Consider the following 27,328-nt stretch of genomic DNA (forward strand, 5'->3'; position numbering starts at 1 on the left):
CAAGGCTTTTCTGATTGTTTTACACGGGTATGTTATCAAGACTTTTCTTATTGTTTTATACGGGTATGTTATCAAGACTTTTCTTAATGTTTTACACGGGTATGTTATCAAGACTTTTCTTATTGTTTTACTCGGGTATGTTATCAAGACTTTTCTTATTGTTTTACACGGGTATGTTATCAAGGCTTTTCTTATTGTTTTACACGGGTATGTTATCAAGGTTTTTCTGATTGTTTTACACGGTATGTTATCAAGACTTTTCTGATTGTTTTACACGGGTATGTTATCAAGACTTTTCTTATTGTTTTACACGGGTATGTTATCAAGACTTTTCTTATTGTTTTACACGGGTATGTTATCAAGACTTTTCTTAATGTTTTACACGGGTATGTTATCAAGACTTTTCTTATTGTTTTACACGGGTATGTTATCAAGGCTTTTCTTATTGTTTTACACGGGTATGTTATCAAGACTTTTCTTAATTTTTACACGGGTATGTTATCAAGACTTTTCTTATTGTTTTACACGGGTATGTTATCAAGACTTTTCTTAATGTTTTACACGGGTATGTTATCAAGACTTTTCTTATTGTTTTACACGGGTATGTTATCAAGGCTTTTCTGATTGTTTTACACGGGTATGTTATCAAGGCTTTTCTGATTGTTTTACACGGGTATGTTATCAAGACTTTTCTTATTGTTTTATACGGGTATGTTATCAAGACTTTTCTTATTGTTTTACACGGGTATGTTATCAAGGCTTTTCTGATTGTTTTACACGGGTATGTTATCAAGACTTTTCTTATTGTTTTACACGGGTATGTTATCAAGACTTTTCTTATTGTTTTACACGGGTATGTTATCAAGGCTTTTCTGATTGTTTTACACGGGTATGTTATCAAGGCTTTTCTGATTGTTTTACACGGGTATGTTATCAAGACTTTTCTGATTGTTTTACACGGGTATGTTATCAAGGCTTTTCTGATTGTTTTACACGTGTATGTTATCAAGACTTTTCTTATTGTTTTACACGGGTATGTTATCAAGACTTTACTTATTGTTTTACACGGGTATGTTATCAAGAAGACTTTTCTTATTGTTTTACACGGGTATGTTATCAAGACTTTTCTTATTGTTTACTCAGATCACGGAGATGCTGATGGTATCGATTATACATTTTATTTATTTATTTTTTCAGATTGTGAAGATGCTGGTAACCATTGTGACATTTTTCGGTCTGTGTTGGCTACCTCTTCACCTATTCATCCTAGTCCTAGTATTCAACCCCGGGATGGATTCCGACTCCCAAATCCTACTCACACTCAACATCCTCTATTTCATTGCTCACTGGATCGCCATGTCCAACAGTTTCGTAAATCCCATCATTTATGGTTTCATGAACAACAATTATAGGGTAAGTATCCAACAGTTCAGTTATCTAAAATAGGTAAACAAAGGACGCAATAGCCTATTGGTTTATGTTTTCAATAAATTTTACCACTATCCTACTGGGTCGCGAGTTCGAAACCCACATGGGCAGTTACTAGGTACTGACTGAAGTGAATTGAAACATATTTTATTGTTAAATAACATATGGATTGGACACGAGTTATATCAACTGACTGTGTCGGTGTTTATGTTTTCAAATAGGTACTCCATCTTTTCTTTATTGAAAAAAAACCTTGCATGTCCTTATATGACCCTTGGTGTTAACATGACTTAATCAAAATTTTAAAAAATAACCTTTAATTGAAGTTCTAGAATGCAACAGTAAGCAAATTAGATTTGCATTATAATGTTTTTTAATTGGACATACGTGGTAAGACATCCATCAAATAAGAACACAATTGTACGTTGATATAATTGGAGAAAAATGTAAGAATGGTCGTAAACATGTCACTTAAATTCATTAATTACAAGCATGCGTCCTAATTACACATTATAAACATGTTCCATACATGTTTAAAGTACATGAGTACTTTTCCTACATGTGTGTTTGGGCGTATACTTCTAATTTGAAGTGATATTCCGTAAAAGAGACGTAGAGAAGACTGCGCTCGTCCACCTGTTACCTTTTTATAACGGTCTATTGTTCATGGTTCGCTTTAATACTTGTTCTCCGCTGTTTTTGATGTTTTAATATCACTTGTGCTGATGAGAAAACGTCCTTCTGTTAAATCAGTTATGTTTTACAACATCTTTTGCGCTAATTCAGACAAAAACCGCAGTTTTATTGTAGTTTTGTTGGACGGTGTGACTCCATGCTAATACTGTAGCCCTCATAGTCAATTTTCTTCACAAACAACAGTCAGGAAAGCATGCTACCTCCTGTTGATTTCTTATTAAAGGCACACGTTCTTCTATAGTATCCCATTCCCGCGTGCCAAACCCGATAGTACCGTATACAGATATATAATTATAGTGGAAGCTCTGCATTCCTCAGACTGTGTCTGACATACTCTCCCTTGCGTTCTGTTTCTTTGTGTTGTCTCGCAGTTGACATTTAATTTGACCTATATCCCACCACCCCAGACTACATCTCCGTCTACCTATTACTCGACCTACTTTATCAAATTGAAGATCATGTCTGTCGACTTTAATTAATTATCAATTGATAATCGTTATTAAAGATGTTCAGATATATCTGTAGAACCGCAGTTTTGTTTTCTACTTTCATTTTCAGCACCTGAGACAATCTTAGACCAAAATATTAAGTTTGAGACAAAGTAGATTCTTTTTCAACGTTGATGAAATGTTGTACGCTTTTCTCTCGGCACTAAAGACATTAAATGTGTGAATGTCGGTCATTTCACCAATACATGACAAACTTCACTTTGTTGTCTTGTTTCGTGACTATCATTATCAATTATTGGTTTTGCATAATAATTTAGGAAAGTGGAGTTCTAGTTCATTCATCACAAAATGTCGAAACCGTTAGGCGCAAAAATAATTTGTCGGAGAAATATGCCACCATAGATATAATCAAGGTATCTAGTGATTATCTTACATATAGTTTGACGGTTTGGTTTATCTTTACTGACAACTCAACTCGGATGCACGATAAAACGTAAAGCATAATGATGTCAATTTTGCACATTCTGTTTGACTTAAATGCTTCTGATGGTTCATATATCTCTACCATGGCATCCTTTTCAGTAAATCATGATTTTATAATCATTCTGAATTCTGATAAGCTATCCTTGTTGAATTTACTCCTGACGACAGATTGTTTATGATTTCACGTCACTATACACGTCATCGTCACGTGGTAGGCACGTGAATGTTTAAACAAAGCGTGATAGTTTCAGTTCATATTATCAGACATTTCAAAATGTTGTGTCGTGACTCTGACACGTAGACATAGCTTTCATTCTGACACGTAGACATTGGTGTATTTATAACAGTGCGCTAAATATTTATGTTATGTTAGAAAACTGTATTTAATCCCAACAGACCAACATTTGTCGGAATAAAACCAGCACTGTACACACCGAGCCTTCTATGGGAATATTGATAGCGTTACTAGCACGACTAAATCATCTTTATAATGAAGCCAAAACCAATATTAATGTGAAAACATTCAATCGACTGACACTATTGTCTTAAAGGTCGCGCATTTTCTAAAACTATTCTACGTTAAAGACGTGCTTTCTGGAAACTGTACAAAGTAGTTTTGAAATTAAAACTTTCCCATACTCATCATTATACTACTTTTCGCGAACCCTAACGCAGTTTTCTTTTTCATCTGTGAAAATCATCATAATAATCCATATTGTATAGCCATGGAATACGTTGGTACTTGCCTTATTTCAATAGCTGTGAAAGTGTTAACCAATTTCAGTCTACATATATTTAACAGCAGTAAACACGATCTATTACCATTTTTTTTCTTTTTCTTGAACCAAACGATTTTTTCCTTGTTTCTGGTACCTGGTACCCAGTTACAGCGTTGGTTGTCTCCACCGGGTTTGTTGTCATTTTATTCCTCTAAGGAGTCTCTTAAACACTACTATTGCCACATGTGTCACCAAAAAGTATATTTCTATATTGTAATCTTTAATTTTACAAGACTATATGAGTAATAGGATAGGATAAAAATGTATTAAATATATAAATATAAATAATTAGTACATCACGTGATACAATACTGGATTCTGATTGGCTACACACATGGGTACTATTTGCAATAGTGCCCGGGCAAGCGGGCACTATTGAAGTGGCGCGAAATTGAACGTGAATGTATTGTGACGTTACCATTACATGACGTCATTATAACGTTGCGCTTCTACCAAGACGTCAAGATGGCGGACAGGCTGTTGTGTGCGGGGATGGAAGCAAATGTTGCTTTTCTACAGAAGACAGTTCACTAATGTTCTATATTGATCTACTTTTAATTTTCATGAAGCTGAATCCTGTTTTTATAGAATCCCATATTTCTGCGACAATATATATGTTTTGCTTTTGATGTAACAACGTGGTGTGGAAAGATAGCGTTGCGAGGTATCGCTTGACGTACTTTTATTACGAAGACATGAAAAACGGTTTCATGTCAGGGTGATGTACTAAACCCATTATGGCCTGGTAGAAAGGGCACTATTTATCTATTATGGCCTGGTTGAGAGGGCACTATTGCCTCATAGTATTGTCGAGGGATGGAATAGTGCCCGAGCCGAAGGCGAGGGCACTATCCCATCATGAGACAATACTATGAGGCAATAGTGCCCTCTCAACCAGGCCATAATGGGTTTAGTACATCACCCTGACATGAGACCGTTTTTCATGTCATCGTAATAGAAGCACGTCAAGCGATAACTCGCAACGCTATCTTCATTTCCACACCACGTTGTTACATTTTTTACAATTTTTATACTGCTGACAAAAACAATATTAATTTCCAAGTGAGTGATGTATAAAATCATAAAGATAATAAAGGGTATTTTAATGAATAATTACATTTACTGTGTCTTAATTATAAAATTATAAGCTTGATATTAAATCGTGACTCAATTGTAACAATAACAATTGTTAACAAATGAGAAATGCAAATCTCTTCCATTTTGGCTGCTCTTATGTGAAGGTTTTTAGATTATTTCATTTTGGCTGCTCATATGTGACGGTTTTTAGATTATTTCATTTGGTTGCTCTTATGTGAAGGTTTTTAGATTATTTCATTTTGGCTGTTCTTATGCTTGAGAAAATAGCTTTGTTTTCACGCAATTTATGACACTTCTCTCCCGTTATTTACAAACCCGCCCACAAAAGCTGATTACTCTATATAAATATTTGATGACGTCATATAGGAAAATGACGAATAAAGTTCAGAGAAAACTCAACGAAAGGAATTGTGCTTATCAATAAATTTTCATCTCATGTCTTTTACGTTTCAGGCCGATCTGCGGGCCCTAATATTCACTATCTGTCCGTATGTCAGAGGGGGCAAACGGATACGCCACGGCGCCGTCAAATGGAAGTCACGTGGTCACGTGAGAGATGATGCGTTCGATTACGACAAAAACAATCAGATCATTCAAGGATTATTACGTAGCAACACCGACTACAGAAACGGTAGGACTACGAAAACGACTGTAACCAAGACTTCGTCAGCGAAGAGTTTTTGACAGATATGTGTTCCTGGTGGAAAAATGATTTCAAAACTTAACAATGATAGTTTATTCCTCAGGTTTAACAAAGGATACTCACACTATATAAACAATAGACTGCCAGGGTTAATGATATCATCAAAACGTCATCAAAATATGACGTCAGAAATGTATGACCATTCGAGTGGATTTGTGTTTGTTGTTGGAAGTCTGATGTAACGTTGGGATATCTTCACGTGTTTGCCTTATTACTCATATACACTACGTACTACCACTAGTCCGACCGTCGACGATTCGGCCAATATCCAGACTCTGACAATATGCTTGTGGATTAATTACAATATTACAGACTACACGTTAGTGTTGGCGTAATACACAATTGCTTGGTCTTTATTATAGTTATTTTTGTGATATCGATAGTTTCACAAATTACTTTATACTGTGTAATTAAGATAACATTGTACATCGACGTTATTTTCAGTCAAATAAGAACAAATAAAACAAGTCCATTTAAAAGTATCGCGTTAGGCTCAAACTATTTTTACTCTCTCCCTATGGCAATTTGATTTTAAAAAAGGGGAATCAGATTCCCATATGTAAACGCACGAATCACTAAATTCTTTTTTTTTTTCTTTAAAGCACTTATTTGGATTTTCAGACGATATTACGTAAGGGCCAGCAACCGTCTCCATGTCGTCTGTGATTCCCCGCCATATTTCAACACACAATAACAACGTCTCATTCGTCAATATGTTGTTTGTAAGCAATTACTGTTTGTCGAAAATCGATTTTAAACACAACCAGATAAATCTGATGTATTAAGTAAAACATTACAGCACGTTATCGGAGAATTTAAAGCGAGTTAAATAGAAATGGAATTCTGATTAAACATTTGTCGCTAAGGATGCCCGGCCGTCTAGACTACTGAACCTGGCATGAACTTATTTCCGGGAGAATTTAAGATGACGGATAAAGTAGATTTTTATTGGTCTATTGTAATCCAAGGTGGTAGGTGGGCTTGCCTTGGCCCGCAGAACCAGTTCCATTTTGTCTAGTGTCACATCTGATGTGATTGATATTGGTGAGTTGTCAGTGGATTCAAGCCATGACATCGGGTCTATCCAATCATGACTAAAATAATTAATGCATTCAAGTCTAAAGTCAATGTCAAGGACAAGTTCACGGTCTAGTTTGAGACAATTTGGCGTAATCATGATGTTGTTTTTAGTATAGAGCAATCAGAAAGATACTTTCATGACAGTGCTTCAGACATGTTGCATGACTGATCGTTGGGTAAAATTTACGTAGAAAATCATTTAATCTATATGATCATGACCGCTTCAAATATTACTAAACAAGTGTTTCGTTCTTATCCTAACACTGGCGGACAGACGCAGTTTTTTTTTTTGTGACGTACAATGGACAATGGATCGAAATTTGACATTATCTCATATTCGTCAAAATCGCTTCTCAACTGAACAACGAAACAGAGTCACTACAAAACCACAAGAATATCATTCTAAATCTTTGGATTCCTGGACCTTTGACCCAAATTATTATAACGGTACTTTGAATATATGTATATTTCAAGCTGAGATATCAATGTGTGGTTTGGGAGCCGTAGAAAGCGATTTGATTGGTGAAACTAGTGTCTGAGGATTATTGAGAGCAAGTGATAGTTTTCGTAATTTATTGAAGTTTTATTATCATATGTGCTGATCATAGTCTTAAAACCGCACAGTCATTGGTTGTGCAATGCGTAATTATGCGCAAAGACCATGTTGACAAATATAGAATATAACATGTTTTATTTGGGCGCTTTTCATTGATAGTCGTGTTTAATTAAGGCTGCATGCTACCTTGCCGTAGTAATTGAGATCTTCCCTACAAAAGAGTTCCAATAGGCGTGTTTAAACTCGAGCATTGGCAACGTACATTTGAACGTTCAATATAGATAAAACATATACATTTTTGTTTATGGATAAAAATGGGTTGAAACGTTAATCGATCACCATACCAGGATCTCGCGTGGAACGTGAGGTAGCATACAACCTTAATTTGTAAAAATGGTAGGAAGCTGTGATATGTTAATACTTGCCGTCCAGGGCCCAGGCGAAGCATGCAAAGCTTACGTATTCTAGTATTACGATTCCACAATACACTACGCTGGAAACTTTCACCTTAAAGTGGTCATATGTCGCACCAAATGTTCAGTACTTCTAATATTAATTTTGGCAGAAATGATGTATAAAACCGTTGTAGTTTGATAGATATAGAAAGTACAATAACTTGTTTGTAAGCCTGCAATGCTTTGGAATAACGGTCCAGAATAACGATAATAATAAAACTATGTACGATTGACGAGTGTGTTTTGTTCTATTTCTAGTTAAACCCGTGTCTGGAGGAGCTTCTCTTTTTCGGTTGTTGTCATATTAACGACCAAGCATGAAAACAAATTAAATGGCAAATACAACATATTTCTGGACTTTCTAGATACTCCTTTCACAAACAACGGAATTTCATAAACGACTAGCATCCGGTATTAGATACTCCCATCACAAATGACTGAATGTCTTAAAAGACTAGCATCCGGTATTAGATACTCCCATCATAAATGACTAAATGTCTTAAAAGACTAGCACCGGTATTAGATACTCCCGTCACAAATGACTGAATGTCTTAAAAGACTAGCATCCGGTATTATATACTCCCATCACAAATGACCGAATGTCTTAAAAGACTAGCACCCGGTATTAGATACTCCCGTCACAAATGACTGAATGTCTTAAAAGTCTAGCACCCGGTAATAGATACTCCCGTCACAAATGACTAAATGTCTTAAAAGTCTAGCACTCGGTATTAGATACTCCCGTCACAAATGACTGAATGTCTTAAAAGACTAGCACTCGGTATTAGATACTCCCGTCACAGATGACTGAATGTCTTAAAAGTCTAGCACCCGGTATTAGATACTCCCGTCACAAATGACTGAATGTCTTAAAATACTAGGACCCGGTATTAGAAACTCCCATCACAAATGACTGAATGTCTTAAAATACTAGGACCCGGTATTAGATACTCCCGTCACAAATGACTGAATGTCGTAAAAGACTAGCACCCGGTATTAGATACTCCCGTCACAAATGACTGAATGTCTTAAAAGACTAGCACTCGGTATTAGATACTCCCGTCACAAATGACTGAATGTCTTAAAATACTAGGACGCGGTATTAGATACTCCCATCACAAATGACTGAATGTCTTAAAAGACTAGCACCCGGTATTAGATACTCCCATTACAAATGACTGAATGTCGTAAAAGACTAGCACCCGGTATTAGATACTCCCATTACAAATGACTGAATGTCGTAAAAGACTAGCACCCGGTATTAGATACTCCCGTCACAAATGACTGAATGTCTTAAAAGACTAGCACTCGGTATAAGATACTCCCGTCACAAATGACTGAATGTCTTAAAATACTAGGACCCGGTATTAGATACTTCCATCACAAATGACTGAATGTCTTAAAAGATTAGGACCCGGTATTAGATACTTCCATCACAAATGACTGAATGTCTTAAAAGATTAGGACCCGGTATTAGATACTTCCATCACAAATGACTGAATGTCTTAAAAGACTAGCACCCGGAATTAGATACTCCCATCACAAATGATTGAATGTCTTAATGACTAGCACCCGGTATTAGATACTTCCATCACAAATGACTGAATGTCTTAAAAGTCTAGCACTCGGTATTAGATACTCCCGTCACAAATGACTGAATGTCTTAAAAGACTAGCACTCGGTATTAGATACTCCCGTCACAAATGACTGAATGTCTTAAAAGTCTAGCACCCGGTATTAGATACTCCCGTCACAAATGACTGAATGTCTTAAAATACTAGGACCCGGTATTAGAAACTCCCATCACAAATGACTGAATGTCTTAAAATACTAGGACCCGGTATTAGATACTCCCGTCACAAATGACTGAATGTCGTAAAAGACTAGCACCCGGTATTAGATACTCCCGTCACAAATGACTGAATGTCTTAAAAGACTAGCACTCGGTATTAGATACTCCCGTCACAAATGACTGAATGTCTTAAAATACTAGGACGCGGTATTAGATACTCCCGTCACAAACGACTGAATGTCGTAAAAGACTAGCACCCGGTATTAGATACTCCCATTACAAATGACTGAATGTCGTAAAAGACTAGCACCCGGTATTAGATACTCCCATTACAAATGACTGAATGTCGTAAAAGACTAGCACCCGGTATTAGATACTCCCGTCACAAATGACTGAATGTCTTAAAAGACTAGCACTCGGTATAAGATACTCCCGTCACAAATGACTGAATGTCTTAAAATACTAGGACCCGGTATTAGATACTTCCATCACAAATGACTGAATGTCTTAAAAGATTAGGACCCGGTATTAGATACTTCCATCACAAATGACTGAATGTCTTAAAAGATTAGGACCCGGTATTAGATACTTCCATCACAAATGACTGAATGTCTTAAAAGACTAGCACCCGGTATTAGATACTCCCATCACAAATGATTGAATGTCTTAATGACTAGCACCCGGTATTAGATACTCCCGTCACAAATGACTGAATGTCTTAAAAGACTAGCACCCGGTATTAGATACTCCCGTCACAAATGACTGAAAGTCTTAAAACACTAGCACCCGGTATTAGATAATCCCGTCACAAATGACTGAATGTCTTAAAAGTCTAGCACCCGGTATTAGATACTCCCATCACAAATGACTGAATGTCGTAAAAGACTAGCACCCGGTATTAGATACTCCCATCAAAAATGACTGAATGTCTTAAAAGACTAGCACCCGGTATTAGATACTCCCTTCACAAATAACGGAATTTCATAATAGACTAGCACCCGGTATTAGATACTCCCATCACAAATGACTGAATGTCTTGTAAGACTAGCAACCGGTATTAGATACTCCCATCACAAAAGACTGAATGTCTGAAAAGACTAGCAACCGTTATTAGAAACTCCCATTACAAATGACTGAATGTCGTAAAAGACTAGCACCCGGTATTAGATACTCCCGTCACAAATGACTGAATGTCTTAAAAGACTAGCACTCGGTATAAGATACTCCCGTCACAAATGACTGAATGTCTTAAAATACTAGGACCCGGTATTAGAAACTCCCATCACAAATGACTGAATGTCTTAAAATACTAGGACCCGGTATTAGATACTCCCGTCACAAATGACTGAATGTCGTAAAAGACTAGCACCCGGTATTAGATACTCCCGTCACAAATGACTGAATGTCTTAAAAGACTAGCACTCGGTATTAGATACTCCCGTCACAAATGACTGAATGTCTTAAAATACTAGGACGCGGTATTAGATACTCCCATCACAAATGACTAAATGTCTTAAAAGACTAGCAACCGGTATTAGATACTCCCGTCACAAATGACTGAATGTCGTAAAAGACTAGCACCCGGTATTAGATACTCCCATTACAAATGACTGAATGTCGTAAAAGACTAGCACCCGGTATTAGATACTCCCATCACAAATGACTGAATGTCTTAAAAGACTAGCACCCGGTATTAGATACTCCCATCACAAATGACTGAATGTCTTAAAAGACTAGCACCCGGTATTAGATACTCCCATCACAAATGACTGAATGTCTTAAAATACTAGCACCCGGTATTAGGTACTTCCATCACAAATGACTGAATATCTTAAAAGATTAGGACCCGGTATTAGATACTTCCATCACAAATGAATGAATGTCTTAAAAGACTAGCACCCGGTATTAGATACTCCCATCACGAGTGACTGAATGTCTTAAAAGACTAGCACCCGGTATTAGATACTCCCGTCACAAATGACTGAATGTCTTAAAAGACTAGCACCCGGTATTAGATACTCCCATCACAAATGACTGAATGTCTTAAAAGACTAGCACCCGGTATTAGATACTCCCGTCACAAATGACTGAATGTCTTAAAAGACTAGCACCCGGTATTAGATACTCCCATCACAAATGACTGAATGTCTTAAAAGACTAGCACCCGGTATTAGATACTCCCATCACAAATGACTGAATGTCTTAAAAGACTAGCAACCGGTATTAGATACTCCCGTCACAAATGACTGAATGTCTTAAAAGACTAGCACCCGGTATTAGATACTCCCGTCACAAATGACTGAATGTCTTAAAAGACTAGCACCCGGTATTAGATACTCCCATCACAAATGACTGAATGTCTTAAAAGACTAGCACCCGGTATTAGATACTCCCGTCACAAATGACTGAATGTCTTAAAAGACTAGCACCCGGTATTAGATACTCCCATCACAAATGACTGAATGTCTTAAAAGACTAGCACCCGGTATTAGATACTCCCATCACAAATGACTGAATGTCTTAAAAGACTAGCACCCGGTATTAGATACTCCCATCACAAATGACTGAATGTCTTAAAAGACTAGCACCCGGTATTAGATACTCCCATCACAAATGACTGAATGTCTTAAAAGACTAGCACCCGGTATTAGATACTCCCATCACAAATGACTGAATGTCTTAAAAGACTAGCACCCGGTATTAGATACTCCCATCACGAGTGACTGAATGTCTTAAAAGACTAGCACCCGGTATTAGATACTCCCGTCACAAATGATTGAATATCTTAAAAGACTAGCACCGGTATTAGATACTCCCATCACAAATGACTGAATGTCTTAAAAGACTAGCACCCGGTATTAGATACTCCCATCACAAATGACTGAATGTCTTAAAAGACTAGCACCCGGTATTAGATACTCCCATCACAAATGACTGAATGTCTTAAAAGACTAGCACCGGTATTAGATACTCCCATCACAAATGACTGAATGTCTTAAAAGACTAGCACCCGGTATTAGATACTCCCCATCACAAATAGACTAGCACCGGTATAGATACTCCTCAATGTCTTAAAAGACTAGCACCGGTATTAGATACTCCCATCACAAATGACTGAATGTCTTAAAAGACTAGCACCCGGTATTAGATACTCCCATCACAAATGACTGAATGTCTTAAAAGACTAGCACCCGGTATTAGATACTCCCATCACAAATGACTGAATGTCTTAAAAGACTAGCACCCGGTATTAGATACTCCCATCACAAATAACGGAATTTCTTAAAAGACTAGCACCCGGTATTAGATACTCCCATCACAAATGACGGAATGTCTTAAAAGACTAGCACCCGGTATTAGATACTCCCATCACAAATGACTAAATGTCTTAAAAGACTAGCAACCGGTATTAGATACTCCCATCACAAATGACTGAATGTCTTGTAAGACTAGCAACCGGTATTAGATACTCCCATCACAAATGACTGAATGTCTTAAAAGACTAGCACCCGGTATTAGATACTCCCGTCACAAATGACTGAATGTCTTAAAAGACTAGCACCCGGTATTAGATACTCCCATCACAAATGACTGAATGTCTTAAAAGACTAGCACCGGTATTAGATACTCCCATCACAAATGACTGAATGTCTAAAAGACTAGCACCGGTATTAGATACTCCCATCACAAATGACTGAATGTCTTAAAAGACTAGCACCCGGTATTAGATACTCCCATCACAAATGACTGAATGTCTTAAAAGACTAGCACCCGGTATTAGATACTCCCATCACAAATGACTGAATGTCTTAAAAGACTAGCACCCGGTATTAGATACTCCCATCACAAATGACTGAATGTCTTAAAAGACTAGCACCCGGTATTAGATACTCCCATCACAAATGACTGAATGAAGCACCCGGTATTAGATACTCCTCACAAATGACTGAATGTCTAAAAGACTAGCACCCGGTATTAGATACTCCCATCACAAATGACTGAATGTCTTAAAAGACTAGCACCGGTATTAGATACTCCCATCACAAATGACTGAATGTCTTAAAAGACTAGCACCCGGTATTAGATACTCCCATCACAAATGACTGAATGTCTTAAAAGACTAGCACCCGGTATTAGATACTCCCATCACAAATGACTGAATGTCTTAAAAGACTAGCACCCGGTATTAGATACTCCCATCACAAATGACTGAATGTCTTAAAAGACTAGCACCCGGTATTAGATACTCCCATCACAAATGACTGAATGTCTTAAAAGACTAGCACCCGGTATTAGATACTCCCATCACAAATGACTGAATGTCTTAAAAGACTAGCACCCGGTATTAGATACTCCCATCACAAATGACTGAATGTCTTAAAAGACTAGCACCCGGTATTAGATACTCCCATCACAAATGACTGAATGTCTTAAAAGACTAGCACCCGGTATTAGATACTCCCATCACAAATGACTGAATGTCTTAAAAGACTAGCACCGGTATTAGATACTCCCATCACAAATGACTGAATGTCTTAAAAGACTAGCACCCGGTATTAGATACTCCCATCACAAATGACTGAATGTCTTAAAAGACTAGCACCCGGTATTAGATACTCCCATCACAAATGACTGAATGTCTTAAAAGACTAGCACCCGGTATTAGATACTCCCATCACAAATGACTGAATGTCTTAAAAGACTAGCACCCGGTATTAGATACTCCCGTCACAAATGACTGAATGTCTTAAAAGACTAGCACCCGGTATTAGATACTCCCATCACAAATGACTGAATGTCTTAAAAGACTAGCACCCGGTATTAGATACTCCCATCACAAATGACTGAATGTCTTAAAAGACTAGCACCCGGTATTAGATACTCCCATCACAAATGACTGAATGTCTTAAAAGACTAGCACCCGGTATTAGATACTCCCATCACAAATGACTGAATGTCTTAAAAGACTAGCACCCGGTATTAGATACTCCCATCACAAATGACTGAATGTCTTAAAAGACTAGCACCCGGTATTAGATACTCCCGTCACAAATGACTGAATGTCTTAAAAGACTAGCACCCGGTATTAGATACTCCCGTCACAAATGACTGAATGTCTTAAAAGACTAGGACCCGGTATTAGATACTTCCATCACAAATGACTGAATGTCTTAAAAAAGTACTTAGCACCCGGTATTAGATACTCCCATCACAAATGACTGAATGTCTTAAATGACTAGCACCCGGTATTAGATACTCCCGTCACAAATGACTGAATGTCTTAAAAGACTAGCACCCGGTATTAGATACTCCCATCACAAATGACTGAATGTCTTAAAAGACTAGCACCCGGTATTAGATACTCCCATCACAAATGACTGAATGTCTTAAAAGACTAGCACCCGGTATTAGATACTCCCATCACAAATGACTGAATGTCTTAAAAGACTAGCACCCGGTATTAGATACTCCCGTCACAAATGACTGAATGTCTTAAAAGACTAGCACCCGGTATTAGATACTCCCATCACAAATGACTGAATGTCTTAAAAGACTAGCACCCGGTATTAGATACTCCCATCACAAATGACTGAATGTCTTAAAAGACTAGCACCCGGTATTAGATACTCCCATCCTCAAAGACTGAATGTCTTGTAAGGAACAAAGCATCTGATTGGACACCAAAACCATCTACGTAATCCATTATTCATGAAAACACTTTTGATACATATATTGGATTTCCTCTGCAATCAAATAAGTGTTAAAGGCCGACTACATTTCCGAAATAGAAAATAAAGTGTCTTCCAAACAAAATAAACATAAGCAAAATTTATTTCGATCGCCAAATATGAGGTTAGCAACACCAAACCAATTTGCACTAATACGCTGTAGTGAATATATGTTAACAGTTGAGAGTTCAAATTTAGTTTTTTTGACGCAAAGATGAAAGTCAGACAATGCTCTTTAAATTAGGACGACGGGCAGGAAGCACATAAGAAGACAAGTGTTCTGAATTAACCATTAAAAGTTAATAATATCATTAAATTATTTAGACGGAGATGATAAATTGTAGAATTTGACAATAAAGCAAAATAAAATGTCCACTTTTTGTGATTCTACAAAATTATCATCTCGTTTTTCAATCCCCATTGTTAAAAATCAAAATTCCTTCGGTAAAGCAGTGGGCTTTAAAGAATAACCCAACACATCAGAAATTTCGAACAGCAACAAATGTATCCCTACAATCAAACGAAACAGAGGCAAACATTCAAAAACTGAGATGAGCAATAGACACTTGCGGTCCGAGGATTTCTAAAATGGCCGAAGGGAGATAAACATTTTTTCACATACTGTCTTTGCATCGATTAGCACTAGGACTTAACAGGGTAGTTGACAGTCAGGTTAGATTAATTTATGCCATCTGTTGAGAAGTTAGAGTTTAAAAACGTGAAATAACATCCACGAGATGGTAGTTCAAGTAGAATAACTTGTATCAAGTGTGGCCTGAGAAGTGAGGATTTCCGTAACCTTTTGATATTTGATTTGGTTTTATAAGATTAATCGTACCTAACCGTCTCTAAAAATTTAGTATGCTGTTTTAAGTCAATGCCCAACCCTACCAGTGCAGTTTTTTAATTTGAAGTGTTATGGTCTTATATTCATCACCCAGTAATGCAATCGACGATCTTACAGTGTACCATAATGAAGCTTGTAGAGAGACTATATACAAAAAATAAGTATAGATTTGTAAAAGTAAAAGGACAACAATTAATTATAGAATTCCCTATATACGATTTATGTAATATAGCACATTGAGACAACCATTTTAATGATATTAATCAATGCATATTTCTACTAATGGAAAAATAGCTGCAATAAAAACAAACAAAATTGAACTCAATGCTGACGTGAAGATTAATTCTGGATTAAATAATATTAAGACACAACTGTAGAAGACAAAACAAAGTGGTTGGTATTCAACATCAGTTTAAAAGTTGAATAAATGGAATGAAATCAGCGCGAAACAATGTTTAATAAATATTATTTATTGAGTAATTTGTTAGTCTACTAATTGCACAGTGACTAAGAATTACGCTTGCATTAGTGATGTTCCTGGATCCACCTCACATGACTTAAATAACCTTGGTGTAGACACCGGGCTGGGTTCGGGTCCTCTGAAAAATACAAAACTCATGTCTTACGTATCTTTATTACCTCGTCATTTTACTTCCTGTCACTCTGAGTTTAGGAAAATAAATGGTCGCAGCCAAAGTTTTGCATTCCTTCACAAAATATAATCTTGAAGTAGGTCTAATACTTTTAGTAAGTGAATAATAATTGTTTTTACTTTCGGTTTTACTTCTATGTCACACCAGACGTATGGTAGCCTTCCATACGATGGTGTGACATAGAGCGTAAAAAAACACATAATTCACTGGTTTACATTTAACTATTGAACTTCGAACTACGAATCCAAGTTAAAACCCAAGTATTGGTCGTTTATTTTGATGCGATTGGCAAACGTAATCATAAATAGTCAAGGTGTATTAGTTGAACCTGGGACCCAACGAAATTAAATTTCCCTGCTAATGCAGTATCTAAAATGCATTTTGCGGTATACACAAAAAGCACTTTGATTTTTCAAACGAATCAATCAATTTATATCTGAAGACTGATTAGTGATTTTGACGCGAACGTGACTAACCTCCACAGCCGAATTCCCCAAGAAACGAATTCCCTCCAGCTGCCATCTGCCGCGCATTTATTACATACCAATGGACCACCACTGTCACCCTGGCAACGACGTAAACAAAGCATTTCATCAGGCAAAAATCAAAATAAAAAATAATATTTGCTCAAACAATGACAATGCGAACTATGTAGTATACGGAAAATAATCACAGATATATGTATGGAAGATCTACTCACTGCAAAATGAATCAAAAGTTGACTTATCTAAATGTTGACACAGCGCCCGTGCACAAGCAAAGTGTTAAATATATTCTTCTATTGCCATTTTTACTCATTAGTCTAACATATGCATCCCAATGGTTTATAAAGTTGTTTTCTTGAGCCAGCGGGCCCAGTTTACCCCAAAAAATCATTTCAGTTTATTTAAAAATCTCTATTCCACAAGGTATCGTTTTAAAATCTTTTTTTTTAATCCTATAATTGTACTGTTTCGAAAAAAAATATTAAAAAATTATTACCTGCTAGCAAAGAATCTACATAAGTCTTTGCGAATTACATGAACGGCTTCTCTAGCAATGATTTTTTTTAAAAAGGAAACAGTTAAAAAAAAAAAAAATTCTGAGTCGTTCCTACCTGACACGAGTCATGTACCGCCTTTGGAATAGCCTGCACAGATCATAGTGTCTAAACACCTGTCCATCCATGGGGTAGGCAGAACTATTACATGTGTTTTTATATTGATGATAGGTAGGGCAGCTTGTTTTAGGACATCAGCACAACATGTTCCTGAAAATATAACAACATGACATCAGCACATCACATGAAAAATATAACATAACATGTCAAACATGAAAATATAACAATACGACATCAGCACAACATGTTCCATGAAAATATAACAACAAGACATCAGCACAACATGTCCCATGAAAATATAACAATAACGAACATCACAGCACAACATGTTCCTGAAAATATAACAAACATGACATCTACACAACATGTCCATGAAAAATATAACAATACGACATCAGCCACAACAATGTTCCTGAAAATATAACAATATGACATCTACACACAACATGTCCATGAAAATATAGACAATACGACATCAGCACAACATGTTTTCCTGAAAATATAAACAATATGACATCAGCACAACATGGTCCATGAAATATTAACAATACGACATCAGCACAACATGTTCCCTGAAAAATATAACAAATATGACAATCTGCACAACATGTCCATGAAAATATAACAATAAGACACATAGCACAACATGTTCCTGAAAATATAAAAATATGACATTCTGACACTATAAATGTCACCACGATTATTTAACAATTCGACATCAGCACAACATTGTCCGAATATTCTAAAGCAAATAGCGAACATACAGCACAAACATTGTTCCTGGAACAATATAACAACACGACATCAGCAAAACTATGTGTCCCGATGAAAATATAACAACATCGACATCAGCCACAACATGTTCATGAAAAATATAACAACATGACATCTAGAGCAAAATTGTCCATCGAAAAATATAACAATTTGAACATCAGCAAACAACATGCTTCCTGGGAAATATTACAATATAGACATCAGCCACAAAATCCCCCCCCCGTCCCCCCCCCCCCCCCACGCCCCCCTAGAATAGTTTTACACTTACGACATCAGCACAACATTGTTTCCTGAAAATAATAAAACATATGACATCTACCCTTCATGTCCATGGAAAAGTATAGACACATTTGACCTCGACACAGATCGATGTTACCAGAAAATATAGAAATATTGTACATCAGTTGCAACATGGAATTGGGAATAAAAACAGTACAGTACAGTCCACGTTCAATGAACATAGCCAACCACATCACTGGAAACATAAAACCCAGCAAATTAGAAAAAGTCACTGTCTGAAAAAAATATTATTATATGGGCTATGTTGTTTTGCTCGCTCCCTGATTGTGGCTGAAACTACACTTCTACCCACGCCACGATACAACACGAAATCAACCAGAAAATTCCGAACTACGCATTGTGACGTCATCCAGGTTGATATAAGATTCCCAAGAAAACCCCCAGGTCGTACCCAAATATAGAAATCTTGAATAGTTGACGTTCTGTATGAATGACGTCACTTCCATCTTTCACAGGTTGATATAAGATTCCAATAGCTCTCAGTCGTACCAAAATATACGCGCAGAAGGGAAAAATCCGTTACGTCATAAAATCTATTGTGACGTCAACATTCAGCTGAGATGAAACGAGAGCAGCAGGTTTACTGGAATCGATGTGAACCTGTTGAAAAAATTTTGTTGTGTGCATTTTTTGTCAGAGTTTTTCAAATTAATAATTAAAAATGGTGTATTCACTATATTTATTGATAATTATCACCTATTATTTTTCCTCCTCGAAATTATTCAACTTGATTATTGATTATCGGGGTAGAGGGCTGACTCAATAATCAAGAAGAGGAAATACATGTACATATAAAATGAAGTCCCAAATGGTTTACATAATGTAATATGCCATAAAATAAAACAGATATCAACCTTTTTTCAGGTGGATACGTGATTTAACAACCCACGAAAGTGAGTATAAGGTTTAAAAAAAGTCCGGGACGCGTAATTTCAACTTCATCGAGTTGATAAATCAAAGGTATCACACCCGTGAATATCAGTAGTAATATGGATAATAATACATCTAGGCCAACACATAAATATTGAATAAATAAAAACCAGTAAATGCTAACACAAAGATAAAAGTCAAAACGATAGAAAATACTAACTTTACCATTCAAGTTGATTGGCGGTTAGCTAGAGCGTTGTCGAATTCTTATCAAATAATAAATAGAATGTCACTGACTCCTTCAGTGATACATAGAACGTCACGGAAACCTCTTGGGATCATTAGTACCTGAAGTGTGTGTAGATTTCTTTGTGATATCTAACGCCAGAACGTCACAACTCCTGTATCAGTGTACATGTGTGTCTAATCTAGAATGTTAATAAACACATGTTGGCTTAAAAATGCTTCCTTGAACGTCCTCAAATTATGCCCATGTAGCATTTTGCATGTACCTAAAACGTCATCGAAGGTTGGGGTGTAACATCTTACCTAGAACGTCATCGAAGGTTGGTGGCTGTAACATCCTTACCTAGAACGTCATCGAAGGTTTGGGGTAATAACATCTTACCTAAAACGTCATCGGATATATGAGGTGAAACAATCTTATCAAAAAACGTCATCAAAGGTTTTGTTGTTGTAACAACATTTCCTAAAACGCTCATCGAAGGTTATGTGGGTGTAAAATCTTACCTTAAACGTCATCGAAGGTTAGGGTGCTAACATCTTACCTAGTACGTCATCAAAAGTGGGGTTGTAACATCTGTACCTAGAACGTCCACAGAAATCCTGTGGTGGTAAGCATACCTGGTTATTCACTGACCTGGCTGGTGATGGCCAGACAAGCTACATTTGACGTAATAGTTGAGGACTAACTGTTGAATCCAGTTTTAAAAGAGTGCTGTCTTTGCTAGTGGCTCCGTCTTGGGGTCAGTGAATGGTTCGTCGAGACCATGATCTTTTTCTATGTCGACCTTAACAAACCATGGGGAGTGCGGTGCTGCTTCCAAATGATGTATACCAAGTACCAGTTGCCAGGGTGCTTTGGTCCTGACGGTCACTAACACTAGGAGAAACAGATACTGATATGGTTATAAACAATTAGTAAACAACCAAGTATCAGTAAGCTTTATTGTGGGTAGTTAGCACTACAACTATGATAATTTATATTTCAATAAACCGTTTTCCATTAACAAGATTATATCATATTATTAGTTTTTTTTTTCATTGTTCCATTTGTTTTTGAGGAAGAATACATGAAAACAATAATAAACAATGAATTACACAAATAAGACATTAGTGTATTGCAATAATACTTTTCATTTGCTGTGGTAAAGTTTTCATTCCTTATGAAAGTTTTGTTCTTGTTAAAGCCTTACAAAACTTACTCATCAAAGCAATGAGCTGCTGTATTGGCAGGAAATCTATTACAGATTAAGGGGCGCTTCACAACAAAGATGTTCATTGGCAATGATCCCGCACGTCAAAGATCCTTGCCAATGCCAGCTGTTCGGAACAGCCTCTTTTCTTTTCCTCCCGCCGAACAATTTTGGTATGTTTGCCAAGTGAATAGGTGTTATTGCAGGGTCTTCCTCATGGATTGACTGTATGCTTTAAACAAAAACAACAAATTCTAAGAAAGAATGACCAAAAAAGAAAAATATCGTCTAATTTTCTAAAATTATTGAATAATTTTTAAAGTCATTCTGACGCCCAGATGTAGAATTAGAATATTGTCGAATGAAAGGACAAGTTATTAAATCAATAGTTGGTGTGGAAATTTTCTACTAAAAAAAGTATGTTGCAACACTCGCAGTAAATATTTTGCTTAACAATCAATACATTTAGCGGTAGTCGTAATAACAGGAATGATATATGGTAATACAAGTCATGCCCTAAATTAAAACGCACAACGTGTACATAAAATTTAAAACAGGATGTGGTCCCACTTACCAAAAAGATTTATCTTCCAGTCACCATTTAATCAGTCTATTCAATCTTCCATGTCAACTTACCACAAACTTATAAACGTATCCCTGTGCATCTTATCCACAGATATATTTCTCCCGCTGTCCAATTACCAGAGGCTATTTTACCTACTTTCAGTCACATGCTACAGACTATTTTCGTCTACCTGTCATTTTACCGAACAGACATAATTTCATCTACCTGTCCACTAACCAAAAACGTATTTCATCACCCTGACACTTACCACTGACTAATTCATCTCCCTGTTCAGCTTACACAACAGGACTGTTTCTTCTTCCTGTCATTACACTCACACGACTATTTCATCTCCATGTTACCTACTACAGACTATTTCAACATCCCGGTTACTCTCCAAAACTAATTCGTAATCCCTGTCACTATACCACACGACTAGTTCCATGTCACTCTGACACTTAAACCACAGAACTTTTTCATCTCCCTGGACAGTTACAACAGGGCTTTTGCTTCTTCCTGTCACTTACCACAACTTATTTCATTCTCCCCTGTACCAAGTTACAACAGACTATTTCTTCTTCCTGTCACTTATCTCATCTGTCTATTCATCTCCCTGTTACTTACCACAGAACTATTTCTTCTAATTGTCTCTTACAACCGACTATTTCTTCACCCCTTGTTCACTAACCACACAGACTATTTCACCTGCCTGTCACTTTGTCACTTACCACAGACTATTCATACTGTCACTTACCACACACTATTTCATCTCCCTGTAACTTACCACAGACTATTTCATCTCCTTGTCAGTTTACAGCAGACTATTTCTTCTTCCTGTCATTTACCACAGACTATTTCATCTCCCTGTTAGTTACAACAGGCTATTTCTTCTTCCTGTCACTTACCCACAGACTATTTCATCTCCCTGTCTACTGTTTACCACAGACTATTTCTATTTCTCCCTGTGTCACTTACCACTGGACTATTTCATCTTCTGTCCCTTAACCACAGTTACTTAACCACTATTTCATTTACCCTGACAGACTATTTCTTCTAATTGTCACTTACAACCGACTATTTCATCACCCTGTCACTTACCACAGACTATGAGTTCACCTTCCTGTCAACTTTGGTTACTTAACCACATTTACTATATCATGCTGTCACTTAGCCACACACAATATTTCATCTCCCTGATCACACTTACCTCAGACTGGAGAGACAGTTCCATCTTCCTGTCACTTACCACCATTATTAGATATTCATTCTACCTGTCACTTACCACAGACTGGACTACGAGTTCGTCTACCACCATCACTACAGTCTCATGATGCTGGTCACACGAAAGCGCTGATGTTGCCGATACATTTTACGCAATGAATTAATTATATATTAGCTTTAACGACCTAGAATTATAAACAAAACACACCTCATCTGTATTGACAGTCCTAATTTTCCTCATAGGACGTTTGGTAAGTAAACTGTATTTTTGTCAGCCTAGATAATTGACACTGCGTATGATATTACACTGACGCCAATTTCATGACATTGGTAAGGGGTCAGAATTAATGAAATATTTTGTATGCATGGTGTTTCAGAAAACATATCCTGGCTTAAAGCTTAATAAAATCGAATCCCAGGTGCAGTTTTACACGTGCGGTTCATACCCTAAACTCTATCATTTCATAAGGTTTTGAAAATTACGTCATAGAAAACAAAATAATGTTCTTTGGACATGATTTTGCTCTCTTCTTTCAGTAAATAATGTTCGAACTGAAATATTGATTTAAGACTTACTGTGTATCCTCAGGTAAATTTCCTACTGAAATATCACCTCTTTTGTAGTTTCATTGTTGAAACAATGACTTTTCCACAATGATATAAATTTCTATGTTATCGAATATACCATGGCAGAACCCCAGTTATCATTGTTTTCGATTATGTAATGAACAACGTCATAATGTGTTATTATGAAATCCTATTCTAACAAATTATTAATTACAATTGCCTTTTTATTTTATTTTTAATTCTGTACAATATTGTACCATAGGACCATGTTTCCATAGGATATCTATAACACCCTAAAGTCGGGATATGTTTTCTGAAACATCAAGTAAAACTAACATGTATTTTCATACATATACTCGCCACAAAACTGATCAAGTGTACTACTGCACGACTTCGATATAATTTGGTCAATATTCAGCGTTTGGCATTAAATCCAAATAATCATTTAATCCGTATAATGATCAATGCTTAATTGCTTCATATCGAGCTAATTACATGGACTTGGATCGACCGGAATAACCACACATGGTAATCGGGTAATTTTGACGTTGCCAGCTTTTTATTTTTTATACTTGATGATTTCTGTTGTGCAAAGCGAAAATCATTTTGAAAACATTGGCGTGATTTATGTCCACGTCAAAACTCATTCATTCGAACCAGGATTTAATTATAAAGAAATATTTTATGAAATCTGTCAAAATGTATTGCATCATATCTGACATAATGTCGTGGCAAACAATCGTTTAGAAAAATATCATTTTTACCATACCGAAAGTTGTATACTGCACCATTTTGATTAACTTAAAAAACAACCTATAATGATGTTAGATAATTAGACTATATTGACTTTTACTTAAATGTATGGGTTGTTTTATTAACCTGTTAAAATTGAATAACCGACTAGATTGCATATTTTAATAAGCGTCTAAACTTATTTGGCCTTTTGTGTATAACTCAATAAGTCGTATAAATAACCTAACTGATGTAGAACTGCTTTAGGAGTTGAACATAACAGACAGGTCTGTCATTACAAGAAGAATTGCTCCTTATCTCCTTCAAAAGTCATCAACTGCCCCTTCATCTAAGAGGTCGTGGTAAATTGTCTAAGTAACGATGACACCTCACGACCACAGACCATTGCCAGTAATAGGTACATACAAAATTGCTAGTTCCTATGGTCGGTCTGGGACGGCAAATCTCGCGCGCTCAACTTAAATGGGAATTCGGTGAGTCGATTAGTGTCCATTCTGATTCATTACACTGTACATAGAGCAATTGTCTCGTTTATATATAGCGACGGACATTAAGACCTGGTAATAAAAACAACAGCACGGACACAACAGCCACTTACCTTTCTTTTCGATTTGATTTGCTGTTCATCTCTGATAGCATCTGCGTTGCCGGGTGTTATTCGCTGCCATAAGATACTGCCCACAATAGCATATGTCACTGTTAAGATGATGAGAGGTATGATATAGGTTAGGAAAAGCATACACAGAGAATAAGCTCTCTCGCTCTCCGGGTCCTCCCAAGCCTCCCGACATTCCACTATCGTTTCATTAGTCGTGGAATTGAATTTTACCATTTCATATGCTCTTCCAACCACAAATTGCAAACAATTTATTGCAATGGCAATAATCCAAATCAGAAATATGATAAGACGATACCTTGAAGACGTAATCCGAGATTTTAAGGGGTAGGCCACGGCATAAAATCTGTCGATACCTATAGCCATATTGGTAGACGCACTGGCAGTGACAGACACGGTTTGTAAAAACAATACAATAGGACACATAGGCTTAGAAAACACCCAATCCCCCAGTAGCTGGAAGGTAAAAGTAAAGGGTATACAGAAAACAGCCATAATCAAATCCGCGACGGCAAGATTGATTAAAAACGGACGTAGTTCCGATTTTGAACGTTTGCCTTTAGTAAAAATAATGATTGCTGCTATGTTCCCCGTAATAGATGTCACAGTAGTCACTGTATACAGGAATATAAAAACACCTTTAGTTCCCGGTGACATCTCAGCAAAACTCATGCTGTCGGTTTTTGGTGAATTCGTTAAAAAAATATTGAGATCAACGTCCAGGTGCACAGCGGTCACTACCGTGTCGGAAGCATTGTCCAAACTGGACATTGCACGAGCGCTTACATTGGAACGCGTTGGTCACTGCTTAATAACTTTTTGATGCACCCGCTTCCTAAGTAGTACCACTCAACTATGGTTAGTAGACCATCTTACCAAGTATCACTCGTTGGCGTATCGAAGTAACTCTCCAGAGAATTATCGGACTAGCCAATCAGAATGAAGCTTTCAAACGCGCCTCGGTTGTTCCAATGATACTGTTGGAATGATTTGAGAGTTCTGCAGTGGAGCGCTGCCTGTTACACAAAACAGGGAAAGCACTATTAGCATCGTTCATTAGTCGTGTACGTGTAGAATTGGTACTACCGGTTCCTCTGCTCACTGAGCGTGTAATTAGAATACAATATCTGATATGCTTTATTTACGGTAATATTTATAAATATAAGGGTTATATATGTATATATTTATATCAGAGTGTTTCCCATTTTGTCAATCTTCAATGTGTTTTAATCACACTACATCGTGTACGATTTCGTTTTTCTTTTAGACAAAAACATTTTGTGATAATCATGAACCTTTATTTAATTGTTTTGTTCATATTATGTCGTAATCAGATACTGCTAACTGGTGACAGACGTAAGGAACTTATATATGTATATGATGTAATTTTAAGTGTTCATTTCCTTCAATACGCCTCTCTTCAGGAGCATCTATGTAATCTTTTCAGTGAATAAAATAACTTAAAGTAATATTTAGGGTGAACAATAAATGATAGTCGGCAAATCAAAAATTCTAAATTAAAACTGAAATTTGGCGAAAAGCAAATACCCAAATAACTCTATATTACACTATTGAAGATGGGAACATGATTTATTTAATTGTTTTATCACTCAAATAATTCATTCAAAACTGTATTGTTTACTATATTCTTAAGTAAGTGTCATTAGTAACATGTTTTACTATGTTCCCTTTATGTGTCTAGAAATATATCTATAGTTCGATACCGTATCCATTTTCAGAACTATTTTCAATTAATTTGTGGCAAAATCAAAATATATCTGGCTAAAAAATTTGTCAGTTTGTTCCCGAAATCCATGAAATTGCATTCTCCGTGAAATGTATTATGAAGTATAAACATACTTGTGAATTTGGGCGAAACTTGAGGGTTTTTTGTGTGTGCATAATGTGCAGCACAAGTATTTAAATGCCAGTGTATTTTATATACTAACAGTATAACGTTCAGTATAAGAGTTTCGTGCTAATATATATACTTCCTGGCAAAGACCTTCTTCAAGTCAATTGTTGTTCATGCGAGACGAACTAATTAGCAATACTGCAATCAGACCACATGTCAATGGGGCACCTACGTGCACGTGCAGATCAGCAGGTAAGTAATTGGGACCCAGAGTCGTCATTAAGTTACATTGATATAGACTAGGTCAATGGGGTATTTTTTCTTTCCTCAATTTATCACTGATCACGATTCACATATGTTCAGGGGCTGTGGAATCGGTGAGAGTATGCACATAACTTGAAATAAAATCTGTATTTTATGCTTGAAATATTGCTACGTATTCAGAAAATTCAAAGAATATGAAATATCAGGAAAATCAAAATTTATCTGAATTTTCAACCGCGGTATTCACCGATATCGACAAA

At 36.6% G+C, this 27,328-nt stretch overlaps 2 protein-coding genes across 2 annotated transcripts; one reads left to right on the forward strand and one right to left on the reverse strand.

Annotated features, from left to right (window-relative positions):
- Window positions 1-1,201: 1,201 nt before the first annotated feature.
- Window positions 1,202-7,960, forward strand: LOC138323231 (neuropeptide Y receptor type 1-like). Its single transcript, XM_069267662.1, has 2 exons — window positions 1,202-1,413; window positions 5,387-7,960. Exons 1-2 carry the CDS (start codon window positions 1,207-1,209, stop codon window positions 5,615-5,617), a joined length of 438 nt encoding a protein of 145 aa, XP_069123763.1. The 5' UTR covers window positions 1,202-1,206; the 3' UTR covers window positions 5,618-7,960.
- Window positions 7,961-16,609: 8,649 nt separating this feature from the next.
- Window positions 16,610-25,807, reverse strand: LOC138324324 (QRFP-like peptide receptor). Its single transcript, XM_069269400.1, has 3 exons — window positions 24,932-25,807; window positions 17,225-17,313; window positions 16,610-16,694 (listed from the first exon to the last, which is right to left on the reverse strand). Exons 1-3 carry the CDS (start codon window positions 25,718-25,720, stop codon window positions 16,610-16,612), a joined length of 963 nt encoding a protein of 320 aa, XP_069125501.1. The 5' UTR covers window positions 25,721-25,807.
- Window positions 25,808-27,328: the final 1,521 nt, after the last annotated feature.

The sequence above is a fragment of the Argopecten irradians genome, chromosome 5 (assembly GCF_041381155.1).
Source record: "Argopecten irradians isolate NY chromosome 5, Ai_NY, whole genome shotgun sequence".
NCBI lineage: Eukaryota > Metazoa > Mollusca > Bivalvia > Pectinida > Pectinidae > Argopecten > Argopecten irradians.